The 16,832-nt window shown below is 39.6% G+C and overlaps 1 protein-coding gene across 1 annotated transcript in view; it reads left to right on the top strand.

Moving 5' to 3' along the window:
* Positions 1 to 16,832, top strand: part of Lrp6 (LDL receptor related protein 6) — a 111,897-nt gene that overhangs the window by 65,251 nt on the left and 29,814 nt on the right. Inside the window, exons 8-12 of the mRNA XM_034512138.2 lie at positions 4,420 to 4,636; positions 5,046 to 5,335; positions 6,737 to 6,963; positions 9,363 to 9,547; positions 10,097 to 10,423. Of these exons, the coding sequence (XP_034368029.1) occupies positions 4,420 to 4,636; positions 5,046 to 5,335; positions 6,737 to 6,963; positions 9,363 to 9,547; positions 10,097 to 10,423 (1,246 nt within the window). The remainder of the gene's footprint in view (positions 1 to 4,419; positions 4,637 to 5,045; positions 5,336 to 6,736; positions 6,964 to 9,362; positions 9,548 to 10,096; positions 10,424 to 16,832) is intronic.

Raw genomic sequence — 16,832 nt, 5'->3', positions numbered from 1 at the left:
TGTTGAAAATGAGAACTGGATAGTGATTTTCCTGGAGACCATGCTGCTGCTTCTACTCACCACGAGGGCAGCATGGCTGATCCAAGGGCATCGATTCCTAATAGGAATGTCACCTCTGCAGAAGGAACTGCTGTCAGTAGTCATTGGATCTTACACAAAGAGAAACAGCATTCTGTAGATTTTAATTTTACATTCAGACTTCACTCAAAGCTGTTGATTGTTTAATTTCTTCAGAGGATCCTTTTAATTGCTCTGCATCATATTAAGAACAAAAGCGATAAGGACATTTATTCCTCACAAGCAATTATCATTATTGTTATTATTTAGGTGCTCTTGGACTTGTTCCTTATCTCCCTCCCTCCTTTCATTTTTCTCATGGAAGATTTCGGGCATATAGAAAACAGATACAGATAACCGTGAACCACCCAGCTGTCCATACTGGCTCATCTAGAATGCTTCACAGCTCAAGGGAAGAGCTCTCTTATTAATGCTACTGCTGTTTGAGATTAGAAGAAGCAGCTTAGGCCTTTAGTTACTCTCAAACATACCAGGCACTGTTTTGAAATGTAAGCTTGTAAAGGAAATGTAAAAAGAAAGACTTTAAAATGTAGTTTTATCATACCTTCAACCCAAGACTGAAGATAACAGGCACAGGATGGGGTAGGATTGTAAATTTAAAATAGAGAAGAATAAATTCATTGTGTGCTATATACTGACTTCATTGAAGTTTGAATCCACATAGTCCAGTATGTAGCCACTAGCCAGATGTGTGGGTGTCTGAGTTGACCTTTATAAAATGTAGAGCAAAAGTCCTAGAATGAAAACAAATTAATATTTATTTATTGAGAGAACATTTGGCTACGTTAGATTAAGTATATAATGTTGTATATGCTCCATTTTACTTTTTACAAAGTGGTTACCAGAGAATTCAGACTTGAAAGATGGGCATGGTGGCATACATTTAAAATCCCAGCACTTTGAAGTAGGAAGGGTCGATGTTTGAGGCCAGGGCTGAGTGGGGTACATAGTGAGAGATTGTCTCAGAATACCAAATAAACAAATGAGAGAAGTTGAAATTACCACTCACTTGGCTCATATTTGTGAATTGTGTTCTATTTTTCTTGGAGAACATTGTTTTAGAACAATTCTGTTGTCAGAATTATAGCAGATGAGAACAGGAAGACTAAGGAATTAAGAGGGAAAATGGGAATACAATTATGTTAGAATATTTAGCGCGTCTTAATTACATCAACTAAGTTGAAGTAAACATGACTTGTTATGTCTTGTGTGGATTCTTTCTGCTTCAGTCAAAGCATCTTTGTTAGAATCTCTCAGAAGACATACTGAGTGCATCCTTCACCATGTTACTTTAATATACATTAATCCCTTTCTTCTAGAAACAGCTTACTTCCTTGTCAGAGTTTTGCTTGCTGAGGGTCTTCCTTGTTCTCTCTGGCCCTGCAGCTCACCTCCACTAGCCTTGTTCCCATTTATCTTAGCAGTCATCATGTCTTTGGTGGGGATTTGGTGAATTATCTCCATTTATTAATGTTGATTTAGGGAGAGATGGTGTGGTGGTTTGAATATGCTTGGACTATAGGGAAGGTATGGTCTTGTTGGAGGAAGTGTGTCACTGTGGGGAGAGGCTTTGAACCTCCACCCAGTGTAGAAGAATCAGTTTTTCTCTTGGCTGTAGTCACTTCAAGATATAGAACTCTCAGCTCCTCCTGCGCCACGCCTGCCTGGATGCTACCATGCTCTCACCTTGATGATAATGGACTAAACCTCTAAACCTGTAAGCCAGCCCCAATTAAATATTGTCCTTTATAAGAGTTGCCTTGGTCCTGGTGTCTCTTCATAGCAATGGAAACCCTAAGACAGAAGTGCAGAAAAGTCACAGTGGACCCCCTCAAACTGGCAGAGTGCTCCTTTTGTTTACTAACGCAGTTGTCAATGTCTAAGTAACAAAAGCAAATAGGACTGAAGGCAGTAAACAGGAGTAAGGCTGTCAGGACACCATAGGCCCGTATTAATTTTATTCTTTATCACTGTGCTTATCCCAGTCCATTATTTCCACATATTCTGTTATACTTAGGTACTTCTTATTTTATAGCATTGCATTTCAATAATTAAATTTTTCTGTTTATACATAGATATTAAAATATTTCAGTAAAATAAAATTTAACTAGTAGGAACTACCCTTATGAAGCATCCACTGGGCATTTGATACTGTGACAGATTTAACATCCTTCTAATTAGCTTTTGAATAATCAGTGTTAGTGATTCACTTGCTGTCCAGTGAGCAATAGAGAATCTAAACCCAGTTTAATTGTTTTGTCACTATTATTTGCTGATCACTTGAGATTTAAAAGACAAAAATCCGAGGACTTGAGGAAGGGTAGCTATTAAATAAAATACGCAGAATTATAAGAACTAAAAAAGTCATTTTGAATTGAGGCTTCTGTTAATTTTTATTTATGATTTATATTCATTCTTAGCCTGTTACCCAGATTTATACCAATCTTCCATTAAAAAATGTAATATATTTATTTTATGAGTATGGGGGTTTTGTCTGCATGTAAGTATGTGCTTCATATGCATGCCTGGTGCCTGCAAGGCCATAAGAAGGCATCAGACTCCCTGGACCTGGAGTTACAGAGGGTTGTGAGCTGCCATATTGGTGCTGGGGACAGATCCTAGATCCACTGGAAGAGCAGCCAGTGCTCTTAACCACAGCTGTCTTCCCAGCTCCTGATCATTCAGTTTTTATATTATTATTATTAAACTTTTATTTTTATTTTGTGTGTGTTTGGGGCTTGCTGATGTATGTGAGTACATGTGGAGGCCAGAAGTCAACCTCAGGTGTCCTTCTTAGATGCTGTCCACCATGTTTTTTTTTGAGAGAGGCACCCTTAGGAGCTCACTGAGTAGGCTAGGCTAGCTGGCCAGAAATCCCTAGGACTCTACCTGCACCCATCTTCCCAGTGTTGGGCTTGTGAGCATGAGCCGCCATCCTAAGCCTCTTGTGTGGTTTCTGGGGAGCAGAGTCAGGTCCTTGTGCTTATGCAACAACCAAGCCCTCTCTCAGCCCTCGGCCATCTTGTAATAAAGTTGCTCATTCATCCAAAGAATAAGCAACATCATAGAGGGTGATAGCGTTCACAGAAAGAAATTGGTAGATCCTTTAGTATTTTTGAAGTAGAGATATAAACTTTATTTTACAGTATTCAGTATTAGTCATCTCATTTGTACTTTCAGACAAATTCATTTTAATAAGATTATGGATAACTTTGAATGTAATCAGCAAATTAGTGTAATTTATTAAATATAATGTAAGATAATTGATTTAAGATAACAGTAAAACTAGTCAAACTAGAATTGTTTTAGTATACTGTAATCTTACAAGAAAGTTTGATAGTCTTAGGTTGCTATCAGAGATGTCTTCCTAAGTCACTTTTCTACAACAGGTTACCAGCAGAAATTGGGTTGACTCAGTAGGATCTTTGAAATCTATTAATCTTGAAAAATATGCAGGTAGGACTTCTATCCATCCATCTATCCTCCCTCCCTCCCTCCCTCTTCTCTCTCTCTCTCTCTCTCTCTCTCTCTTTCTTTCTTTCTTTTCTTTCTTTCTTTCTTTCTTTCTTTCTTTCTTTCTTTCTTTCTTTCTTTCTCATCTTCCTCCTCCTGTTCCTCCTGCTCCTCCTCCTCTTCTTTTTCCTCCTCCCCTCTCTCTCCCTCTCTCTGAAGCCAGTAAAATAAATAGAAATGAAAAGCAGCCTCACAATAAGAAAGGATTCACTAACATTGCTCTTGCATAATTGGGAAGAGTGGACATAGCGTTGATCTTGACATGTGTGTGCACATAGGGTATTACAGTTCCAGGAACAGCAGACCTCAGTGGACTTACTGAGGTAACTTACCACTTTATTCAACTTTTGGTGGTAGTGGTTCTTATTTACGTAACATAATTAAAAGCCTCAGCTCTTTACAAGTGTTAAAAAAGTTAATGAGCCTCAGTTTCCTTAAACAAAAGCCAGGATGAAGTATAAGGTGAAACAGAATAGTGTGTTATATACGTTATAATCTGAGAAGCACGTGCAAACCTAAGTTAATGACGATTCATGTGTAATTCTGAGTCATTCAGTAGCAGAGTTCCGTATTCAGTCTAAGCTCACCAGAAGAGTTTTAAAGGAAGGGTAATAAGAAATTAGAGAAAAGGAGGGCAAATATGAATGTAAGGTGAATGTTTGAAATAATTCTCACTGAATCCTTTTGTGTTTTGTGACACATTGTCTTAGCAGTACTTTTGAGGCTTGGGTTTTGATGCAGTAAGTGGTGGGAGTTTCCATTTGACACACATTCGGAGGATAAGTGCTGACCTAGACCTCCTCCTTCTCTTCCCTCTCAAACCTGAAGGTCATGAAGACCGATGGCACTGGGAGGCGAGTGCTGGTGGAAGACAAGATCCCTCACATATTTGGGTTCACCTTGCTGGGAGACTATGTCTACTGGACTGACTGGCAGAGGCGGAGCATTGAGAGAGCACACAAGCGGAGTGCAGAGAGGGAGGTCATCATAGACCAGCTGCCAGACCTCATGGGGCTGAAGGCCACAAGTGTTCACAGAGTCATTGGTGAGTCATCCCAGTCTCTAAGAAGTGGCTCTAGACCTAGAAAAGATGAAGAAAAGCAGCAGAGTGTAAAGGTGAATCGTTGATGTTTGAATCAATGTCTTTACGGTACCTGCCTCGTATTCTGACGTCACAGTGTGATCTGTTCGTGTAGCTCCATAGGCAGCCACTTTCATGAAAGGAACTCAATCTGCACCTTTATAAAATGCACCTTAGTTTACAGCTTACTGTAGCCGTAGAACATTTGTTCATACTTTTTCTCATGGATAATCTCACTGCTTGTTTGTAAAAATAGACTCGGAACCAACACAATCATGTCTTTGTGAACCAAATGTGTCATGCTTTAAAAGTAAATGTGTTGATAATGTCAACATGTGTGTTTTTCTTTATCTTTTGTAACATTTTCCTTTAGGTTCTAACCCTTGTGCTGAGGAAAATGGAGGATGTAGCCATCTTTGCCTCTACAGGCCTCAGGGACTTCGATGTGCCTGTCCCATTGGCTTTGAACTCATCAGTGACATGAAGACATGCATTGTTCCTGAGGCTTTTCTTCTGTTCTCACGGAGAGCAGATATCAGACGCATATCTTTGGAAACAAACAACAATAATGTGGCCATTCCTCTCACTGGTGTCAAAGAAGCTTCTGCTTTGGATTTTGATGTCACAGACAACAGAATTTACTGGACTGATATATCACTGAAGGTTAGCAAAGAAGCTTGAAGTGCTAATGCAGGGGCCGAAAGCGAGAGCTAGAACTAGAGTGTCGTGCACCATGCATCTACAGAGGCTTATGCAAGCTGACTGTGGTGGGAAAGTCAGTTATAGCATCCTGTGGTTTGTTTTTCCTAGCTTTAATATTGAGAAACTTATCGAGAAAGTGAGAGGAAACACCTGACTACGATATGGAGGGTAGTCTTTCTTTCTTCTAGATTGTGGCTTTATTTCAGATAACCGTTGTGTACTTATAACTTGCAAAGAACATGAAATGTTGCAGCCAGATAGTTGGATTCTAGTGGTATTTAAGAAAATCTACTAATTGAGTAGGGGGAAAGTAAATAAACCTTGGGTTTGGCTGCGTGATTGGCCACCTTGCAGATCTCTTAGAGTAAATGGGAATCTCTACAGGTGCATGCCACTTAGACACTTAGCCTAAGACTTGTGAGGCAGTATCATCTATTACTAACTTTTAAAGTTTATGTGGTTCAAAACTGTAATGATGATATAAAAATTGGTTCTGTTGTTTTATGAGCTCAGAGGAGGCTAAGACCCAAATTGACAAGAGTGACCTATGGTACTTTCAGGTGTCTTCAGAAAACTGACTATTAGTAAGCGTATAGCATTCTGGTCCCTTCTTGTTCACTTGATTACCTAGAAATTTCCAAAGAAAACTCATTCTGGGGAGACGACTCCATGGGTAAGAATGTGTGTGATGACCGGAGTTCAAATCCCTGACACCCATGTAAAAGGCTGTGCATGTCTGGAATTTCAGTGCTGAGGAGTAGAGACAGGAGATCTCATGAGCTCTCTGGCTTGCCAGTATAGCTCAAACAGTGAGCTTCTGTTCAGTGAGAGACCCTGTCTTACAGGAATATAGTGAAGAATAACAATGGAGGAAGGCACCTAGTGTTTGTCTCTGGCCTATACCACAACACACCAAACAAGCAAAAGTAAACAGACACACGCACACACACGCACCAAGCATCTCATTTCATGGCCTTAATAGGAAAAAATTTTGATTCATTTTAGAAGTTTCCCCCTGAAGTGGCTTAATTATAGTTGCATTTATTAAAAATTGTCACTTCGGAGCTGGTGAGATGGCTCAGCAGTTAAGAGCACTGACTGCTCTTCCAGAGGTCCTGAGTTCAATTCCCAGCAACCACATGGTGGCTCACAACCATCTGTAATGGGATCTGATGCCCTCTTCTGGTGTGTCTGAAGACAGTGACAGTGTACTCACATACATGAAATAAATTAAAAAAAAAAAAAAAAAAAAAAAAATTGTCACTTCTCTGTCTTTGTACCACCAATAAAATCCAGACTTCAGATTAACTTTTTTTTTTAACATTAAGCCATGTGTCTTAGTTGTAAATTTTATTTTTGCAGACGATTAGCAGAGCCTTTATGAATGGCAGTGCACTGGAACATGTGGTAGAGTTTGGCTTAGATTACCCAGAAGGCATGGCAGTGGACTGGCTTGGGAAGAACTTATACTGGGCAGACACAGGAACAAATCGCATCGAGGTGTCAAAGTTGGATGGACAGCACCGACAGGTTTTGGTATGGAAAGACCTTGACAGTCCCCGAGCTCTGGCACTGGATCCTGCTGAAGGGTAAATAGCTTTATGTATGTATTCTTTATAGCTTTATGTATGCATTCTTTATAGCCTCATCACACAGTGCTCATGATTACAGCCAAGATGTCTTAATGCTTATTAATAATGTGACAAATAAATTATAGGAAAGATTTATTTTAAAACCAGTTATTGCTGGGTATAGAAGCTCATACTTGTAGTACCAGTACCTGGCATGCTGAGGCAGAAGCATTGCTGGGAGTTCAAGATCAGCCTTACTACATCATGAGTTCAAGCCAGCTACAGATTAACAACCCACCTCAAAAACAAAAAACAAATAAAGCCAAAAAACCCAGGCCATTCATATTTTGCTGCTTAATAATAATTCATTAGTAAAATTTACTTCATCATTATAACATTTGCTAAAGAGAGAGAGATGTCATAATAAAATGTTCATTGATCAGCATTAATATACTGAGTGAACAGTGTTTTATCATCTCAGATCCCTTCAGTGTGTAGAGCCCCGCCCTCTACTAGAAGCCCACTAAAGCAGTGTGCCATTCTGAGAAACCACTAGTGTGGATCCCCCTGCTCCCAAGTTCTGGTTTTGCTTTCCATAATTCTAATGACCAGTGGTTTAGAAATAGTTAGATTAAAGCATTCAAGAAATGAGAAGATCATAAGTTATAAATTGCTTTTATTATGCTATATATTTTCCTATATTTTTATTAGTTGTTAATCTTTTGAGGCCAAATTTATACATTAAACTTTATCATAGGCGAGCATAGAAAAAAACATAGTTTATATAGGGTTTGTTACTATTATAGTTTCAGTGTGTAAGGGGACAGTGTATAAGACTGGATCCCCTGCAGGTAGAGGGGTAGATTACTATGTATTTTAAAAGTGCCATTTATTTTTTATCTGTGTATGTCTGTATGTGTATATATGTTGTTGGCAATCAAACTCAAGACCTTGCCCCAAAAGCTGCATTTTAGGATACCTATTAATTTTAAAGTGGTTGATTAGTACAGTCTTTATTGTAAACTTAGGAAAACGTTGGTGTTATATAATAGTCTAACCTGTCATTACAGCACACTTTTTCAGGGTTCACTTTTTTCAGGGTTAGGTAGTCCTCATTACAGGAGTTGAATGTCTTTCATGTAGCAGCTGAGAGAGACATCTGAGAATTAAGAAAATAGTTTCTAATGGAATCCTCACGTCAAGTTCACTATTAGGTCTTTGTTTGTCTAGTTGGGAGGCCTTGTGAAGGACAGCTTCTTTGTATGCCAGAAGCTGAGGCGGGATTATGTTGACATTTGCTTTAAGCACTAGTTACCAGTCAGATAAATTCAGTACTTAGAACTAAGGACTCTAATATAGGTTGCCCCCTGGCAAGTGTGAAATTTCTGTCATAGTTGTTTCTCTTTGGATTGCAGTAGTGTGCACATGGCTCTCAACTGGCAAGAACAAATGCAAACAACTCTAGTTTTCATAGCAGATAAATTGCTACCAAGTGAACTGTCAGTTGGCTGGCTGCTGAGTGAATGTCTGTCCTTAAGAATGTCATGAGAGCCAGCGTGCGGAGTGATCGCCCCAGGCTCAGTGCTAAGCACTAGCAGCTGACCAGCTTATTATTTGGTTAAGAGTAAGGTTCTAGTTCTAGCTATGCCATGTAACTGACTTGGAAATATGAGATGAGAGATTCCATATTTCTTTACTGTTTTGGCCTTTCATATGTAAAAAGCCCTAGGGAGCATTAAGATTAAAGTAAACTCTCAGAAACGTAAGGTGTAAGAACATGAGTATTTTAAATGTCATAAGGATATTAGTACTTGTATTAATTGTTCTGACAACATACAGGATGGTATACATTGTGCTTATTTGTGTAGTATGTTCTCTTGAACTATAAACCAAATATATTTTCTGGCTCTGCCTTTGATGTTAGCCTTTCAAAGGCCACTGTTTATTTTTACATTAGTGTACTCTTGTAGCTTGTCTTTGAAGAAAGTTGATTTATATAAGTTGTAAGGTAAACCAGTATTTAAAAACCAGTATTTCTGCTTATACTCAGAAATACAGAAAGATATTTTAGTAAAGTGAACCAGATTCTTAGACCAGATTGTTATTCCTTTTCTTGATACTAGTTTTTTAAATGTTAACGCTGCAGTAAAGAAATCATTGTTTGTCTCTGCTTCCTGGTCTGGGTAGAACAGTCTGCTTGGCGCTCAGGAAAGCTGCATGACCACACCTTTGTAGGAGCATAGGGCGCAGTTAGTTGGAAATGTCTAGATGCTTGGAAGAATTCAGCCATGGCTTTTTATCCATTTACATGACTTACTCTATTTTTTTTCAAGTTTATTCAGTTACTATACATGACTGTGACCCCTTTCTCCAAAAAACCAAGCTGAACTGTTAAATTTCCACTGTTTTGAATCCAGGTTTATGTATTGGACTGAGTGGGGAGGGAAGCCTAAGATTGACAGAGCGGCTATGGATGGAAGTGAGCGCACGACATTGGTTCCAAATGTGGGCCGTGCAAATGGCCTCACCATCGACTATGCTAAAAGGCGGCTTTACTGGACAGACCTGGACACCAACTTAATAGAATCCTCAAATATGCTTGGTGAGCACCACTACTGTTGTCTTAGGTTATGTGTTTGTGTAAAGTCAGTCAGTGGCCGCTACTCACCCTTGTTAGATGCTGTGTGTCAGCAGCTCTTCTAGAATTACATCTTTTTATTTTTAATAGTCACCTAGTGACTTGGCTTTATTTATTTATGTATTATGCAAAGTTTTATTACTATTGGATTCATACTGATATTTATGAAGGGATACACACGATATGCACATGTATTTTCTCCCATTTTTTTGTGGAAGGGAGAATAAAATACGGATGAAATTCCTCATGTACAGGAAATAAAACCAAAATCAAAATAGATCATAGGAGTTTAAAGAAACTTAGTGAAACTATAAAGAGAAGGGTTTTAGGCATGGGTCAGACTACAGATAGACTAGTTTCAGAGGCCTTGTCTGGTTTTAGGATTGCTTTTAAATGAAGTGTTCTATTTTAAATTGCTTATAAATATAATGTTTCATATGTTACCCCCCCCCAAACACACTTGTTTCTCACATACTTATGCCTCTCCCGTGTCTACTGACTTTCCCAAAATAGGACTCAACCGTGAAGTTATAGCAGATGACTTGCCTCATCCTTTTGGCTTAACTCAGTACCAAGATTACATCTACTGGACAGACTGGAGCCGACGCAGCATTGAACGTGCCAACAAAACCAGTGGCCAAAACCGCACCATCATCCAGGGCCATTTGGATTATGTGATGGACATCCTGGTCTTCCACTCTTCCCGGCAGGCGGGGTGGAATGAGTGTGCCTCCAGCAACGGGCACTGTTCCCACCTCTGCCTGGCTGTGCCTGTTGGAGGTTTTGTGTGTGGATGCCCTGCCCACTACTCCCTGAATGCTGACAACAGGACCTGTAGTGGTAAGTTATAGTATCCACAGGTGCAGCTAAATTAGAAGACAAAGCAACATTTTGAGGATGCTTCAATTTTTTTTTAAAAAGTAAAACATTGTATAATAAAAAGGTAAAACTGGGGAGATGTACCACTTTTCACCAATCAATTTATGATAGCGATTTAATTTCATACAAGAGTTGTCTTTTACTTTTGAGCTTAAGTATTTAGTAAAAAAATGTGTAGTGTCAGAGAAACACGTGTGTGTTCAGACATAATGCTTATTTATTCATAGAGAGCAATGTATACAATAGAACAAAGAAAACTAATATATTTTTTTGTAATACATGAAACAGGACAAATGGCATTTTAATTGTGTTTGAAGCCATACAGAAAATGCATATGAAAAAGTTAAACCCAGCATGTAGCAGTGGTTGACAGGTGGGGACTGTACCCATGTATGCAGTTGCTGCTTGATTCCAAGTCTTCTCACCTCAGCTCGGTCCAGAGCGTGACATGTTGAGAGAGAAGGCTGTCCCTATGCTTTAGTCAAAGTTCTATTGCTGTGGAGAGGCACCATGACCAAGGCAGCTCTTACAAAGGACAACATTTAGTTGCAGCTGGTTTACAGTTCAGAGGTTCAGTCCATTCTCATCATGGCAGGAAGCATGGCAGCATGCAGGCAGACACGGTGCTGGAGAAACTGAGAGTTCTGCATCCAGATCCACAGACAACAGGAAGAGAGTGACACTGGGCCTGGCTAGAACATTTGAAACCTAAAAGCCCACCACCACAGTGACACACTTCCTCCAATAAGACCACATCTCCTAATAGTGCTCCTCCCAGTGACCAAGCATTGAAATCTGTGAGCTTATGGGGGCTATTCCTATTCAAACCACTACACTCTACACTATCTTTTTAAAAGTTGACAAACATTTCACATTAAAAATGAACATGGGGCAGGGGCCTGGAGAGATAGCTCAGAGGTTAAGAGCACTGACACTCTTCCAGAGGACCTGAGTTCAATTCCCAGCAACCACATGATAGCTCACAATCATCTGCAATGGGATCCAATGCCCACTTCTGGTGCGTTAGAAGACAACAACAGTGTACTCATATACATAAATAATTCTTAAAAAAACAAATGAACACACAATGCTAACAAGCATGTTACAACATTGTTGGCTATGGAAAACCTGGTATATGGCTTAAGTATATATATATAGAGGCCCATGTTTTGAGGGCTAGATAAGAAAATTAGTAAATGGTCAAGAGGTATATAGCTATCAGGTCAGGAAGAGGCTTGGGAGACAGGAGACTGTCAGTTTGAAAGAAAGTAAGAGCTTAGTGTAAGATTTTAGATATAATTAATTAGTAAAATTACATTGTCATCTGAAAAAAAGTGTATCATATAGCAAAGGATTTAATCTTTTCTGAAATAGGCTTCAGTTATGAACAAAGAGCACAGATTATAATTAAGCAGTTATGCTTTAGAGAATCCCACACATTGTATTTTTTCTTTTTGCAAATACTTTTTAAAAATACTATACTGTTGTATAATATCTTTTTAAATTAATTTATTTTTATTTTCTATGCACTGGTGTTTTGCTTGCATATTTATCTATGTGAAGGTATCAGATCCCCTGGATCTGGAGTTACAGACAGTTATGAGTTGCTTTGTGAGTACCAGAATTGAACCCAGCTTCTCTGGATTAGCAGACAATGAATGTTTTTAACTGCTGAGCCATCTCTCCAGTCCCCCCTAAACAATTTTTTTAACCCTTAATTTTCTCATTTTGAAAATGTGAATAACAACTTCAGAGTTGCTGTTGGAGTTGGTGAAAGGTGATGTGGCTCTGGGGAAACTTAGACCACAGGATGCTGGTGATGGATGGTGATTGGGAGATGCTTGTGGACTCTGGGTGTGCTTTAGGGTTAGTGAAAATGTTGGAAGTGAGTGTAGTGGAGAGAAGAGGAGAGATGGAGCAAAGCAAAGATGGTTTCCAAGTTGGTGTCAGAGTCCGCACACTAGCAGAGGGAAGTGTAAGGTGGAGGACATGTATTTTAGAGCTGTAGTTGTTTATGTGCGATTCCCTACAGGGAAAGGAGTGCTGGATCCAGCAGACCAGGTAGCAGATTTTAGACATGTGATGTGTAGGCTCTGTTACACCAACTCAGGTCCGTCCAGCTCTGTCCATTGTAGCGTGAAAGCAGCCATAGACAGTATTACAGAAAAGGCAACCGACCAGGTTTGGATTATGGGCCATAGTTTTTAATTCCTTGTGGAGAGTAAAAAAGGGACCTGGCAGCCAAAATAACTGGTTCAGGAAGACAAGCTTGCAGAGGGTACGGATAATTGGTGTAGCCAGAGAAGCAATCAAAGCAGACAGCATCGAGGTGCCAAAGAAGAGATGAGTTGTTGACGGCTGCTGAGAGGCTAGGTGAGGTCTAAAAAATAGTATTTACCCTTTAGATCATTTCCATACATGTTGGCCAAAGGTGGTCTTAGTGGCCATGAGGACAGTAATTTCTGGGAAGTGATGGTGAAGGACAAGTTGGAATAGACTTGAGCAGTGAGTTGGGGAAAGGAAGGAAGGAGCAAGCAGTCCTAAAAGGCACCCCTCTCAAGAACTTTGGGTGAAAGGAGAGAACAGAGTGAGAGTGAACTGTTAGAAAGTGGAGACATAATAACACGAGAAGACTTCCTGAGATCACTGCACGTGCCTCATTGGTTGGGTGGTTGGTTGGTGACTGATCACCAACTGAGTGAGGAGTCAGTGCTGAGGGCCCCTAGTGGCTGTTGGCTGGCTGGCTGATATAGTCAGCAGTGCTTCACGGCTTCTGGGGTGCTCTTTGAGTACCATTTAGTATTTCCATGTAGTTGTATTAGATTCCATGTATTAGGAAGAGTTTCACGCCTAAGTTCTTGCTTTCAAAAGTATTCCAGCATAATTTATGTCTTGACTGATTTTAAAAGCCAAGTCAGACCAGCTTGTCTCTGAGTTCAAGTGTGACAGTACTCTCTAGCTCATGCAAAATAAAATCCCTGTCTCTTACAAAGACTTCAACACCCAACATGAGCAATATCGCCCACGTAATAACTGCATCTTTATCCCAAACACCCGTTTCCTTCCCTAACCCAAGTTTCTACTATTCCTTAATTTACTTTCTCTGTAAGAGACACATTGGTCTAATTGCGTGTTTCAGTTATGCAAATCAGTCTCATTTCAGGACTGTTGAGCTGCTTATTTAATCTGCTTGGAAAGGTCTTTTTGCAAAAGTTTCCATGGCCATCCTTCATGTCTATGTCTTTGTTTAATGGTGACCCGCATAGCAAGATGTAGTCTGCATCTTACTATGGGAAACCTTCCCCCAGCATCATTGCCAGGCCCACTGCTTCCTTCCCACAGCACTCACAACTCTGTACCTCTACTGTTTACACAGTGTAGCTTCCTTTGTTATGCTTATTGCTTACTGTGCATTCCAGGAAGCAGCATCTTTGTTCCTGTTTTCTTCACTGGTGTATCTGAGGTGCCTAGACTAGTGCTTCTGCTATGTGGTAGGCACTCAGGAATTATTGTTAAATAAAATGAATAAAGAAATGGGGTGCTTCTGGAAGAATATGTGGCCTCCCACTCGGTAGCTTTAATGGTCTTGAGAAACATTTAACTTTTCTGAGCTGCAATTTCCTTATCTGTAAAACGATAATATAGGGATTAAATGGCATTCCTCGTGACATGTGTTAGAATATAGAGATTAAGTGGCATTCTTAATGATGAGTGTTGTGTTGGAATATAAGGATTAAATGGCATTCTTTATGATGTGACATGTTGGTGATACAGAGATTAAATGGCATTCTATATGATGTGTGACATGTTGGAGTTTTTCAGTCATACCTACTTATTTTCCTTCCTTCTGACTTTATTCTTGTACTTACAAAATGAAGGCTACCGGCTGCCTTTTTGTCATTAAGTGCTTATTTATTTACATGATTTTTTTCAGTCTTTCATTTGTATGTATTTAGCACTTACTACATGCTAGGCCTTATTGTAACCATTGGAAAATTCTAACAGTGACTGAAACAGACAGAAATACCTGCCTTCGCCAACCTTACGTTTCCCTGGAACTGCTAAGATGAACAGTATGAGGGCTATATAATGATCAGTGTTATACAAAAATATAAAGAGGAAGAGAATGTGGTAGCAGAGATTGCAAGGTTAATAGGGATGTCAGGAATCTATACTAAGGTGGCATTTAGGACAGGACGTGAAGGAGGTGAGGAAGTGAGCTTTGAGGGTGTCCACATGTGACCAGGAGGCTCGTGGATTTAGGATAGTGAGTAAGGACACTGGGAAATGAAACAAGAAGCCCGGTTTTGCAATCCCATCTTGGATACAGAAGTGGCCTTATGGTACCTTGTGTAAACTGGGAAATGGTGTTTCTTCTGAACAAATTGAGTCCCCCAGGTACACAGCATGGCTCCTGAAGTAAAGGTCGCATATCTTTCCCTATTCAGTGCTTTTTGTGTCATGGATGACACAGTCGTATGTGGACAGGTTGGCCATGAAAATGGTTCTGTTTTTACCAAAGAGCAACACCTTCCTTTAGCTTACAGGTTAGCTTACTTTCCTTAGCTTACTGGTGCTGTCAGAGAACAGCTGAAGACGCCTCCAGCTTACACTGTCAGCTTCTTCTTGTTGCCTTCAGTGATAGAATGCAAGGCTAGGAAGACCCAGTGACTTTAATTTATTTATTTAGTTATTTTTTTATTTTGAGACAGGGTCTCCTGTTACCCAGGCTGGCTTAAAGTTTACCATGTAGCTGAGAGCTAGTCTTGAACTTCTGATCCTCCTGCTTCAGCTTCTCAAGTACTATTATTAAAGGAATGTACTACCGTGCTTAGTGTTTTTTGTTTGTTTTGTTTTTCTATAAGAGATGTGAGAACATGGTTGGGGATTGGAGGACCTAGACTTTTTAAATGACATGTGTTGTGTCACTTTAAGCATGGACTGTAAGAAACTCAAATTATCAGCTTCTGAGAAATATTCCACCATTTATAATCATTAATTTTTAATTGAAAATTTAAATTACATTCAATTTATTGTTTGTGGGCATATGTACATGCTACATGCTTATTTCATAGCATACATATGGAGGTCAGAGGACTGATTGAAGGAGTTGGTCCTGGAGATGGAACTTGGATCACCAAAATTAGTAGCAAGTGCCTCTACCTTGCTGAGCCACCCTGCAGGCCTATCAATATCTTTGAGTAGATTTCTTTTGTTGTTGTTAACAGGCATCTGTTTAAAGACAGATTTGACTGTTTTGTTTATTCTGAAATGGAGGTTACCCTATGGAGCCCAGGCTGGTGTTGAGCTCTTGGGTTTAGGCAGTACTTCTCACACTCCTGAGTGCCTAGGACTGTAGGCATGTACCATTTGGTCTCTGGCTTTATCACACTACACATTTCTAGAATGAGATCTATAATACTGTGGAATCTTGTACTATCTGGGTTAAAAGAGAACACTCAACAAAACTCATTAGAAACCAGTCAAAGATTTGGTTGTTTCCTGGACAGGAAAATTGAGAACTGAAATCCTGATGTCTTCTAAGTCTCACTGAATCTGAATACAAATGGTGCTTAGGGAAGTGGTATTGCCAAAAAGTAATCTTTTGTGGGGAGACAACTTTACAACCATTCCATGTGAAGTGTGTTCTTAGAGCTGAAGTCACTAACAGTGCTCAAAGTTGTTATAGGTCAATGTGTGGTGGAGATTTCTACTAGAGTGGCTAGTTACTGAACCTTCTAAACTGGGTGTGGGCTCTTAGCTAATGAAGACCTTAACAGAAATGCAGCTTTGCAATTAACAAGTTTCTCTGTTAATGCCAATGAGTTCCTTTGTATACATATGAGTGTTGAGTAAGCCCAGAGCCACAAGTAAGAGCTGTGGAGGTCAGGGGTCAGGCAAGGAGTTCTGGCATGGCTTCCTGTGCCAGCATCCTTGAGAAGGATGTGTCTGTTGGGTTTAGGTAATGGCTGAGCACCAAGAAAAATAAAGTATTATCAAATTTACGTGTATAGAACCCCCTGACCCACCATCATTCTTTGTGGTTTCCATTACCTGTAGTCACCCTCCATCTGGAAATAATACATGGAAAATTCCAGAAATTATTTGTAAGTTTTAAATTGCATGTGGTCCTAAGTAGCTCAGTGTAATCTATTTCAGTCCTACCCACGATATAAATCGTTTCTTTGCCTAGCACTTTGATTCTTTATGTGCTGCGCTTCTGTGGCCATCTCTTAGGTTAGTCAGCTATTATGGTGTCCTGGGTGCTTGTATTCAGGTGGTGTTAATTCTCCTTAGTAGTTTCCCTAAAGCAAATAATATGATAGTGGCAATTGTATCACAGTTATTATTACAATTTTTTCTTTTATCT

Source organism: Arvicanthis niloticus, chromosome 9 (genome assembly GCF_011762505.2).
Source record: "Arvicanthis niloticus isolate mArvNil1 chromosome 9, mArvNil1.pat.X, whole genome shotgun sequence".
In the NCBI taxonomy this organism is placed as follows: Eukaryota; Metazoa; Chordata; class Mammalia; order Rodentia; family Muridae; genus Arvicanthis; species Arvicanthis niloticus.
This window is presented reverse-complemented; position numbering and strand designations above follow the sequence as displayed.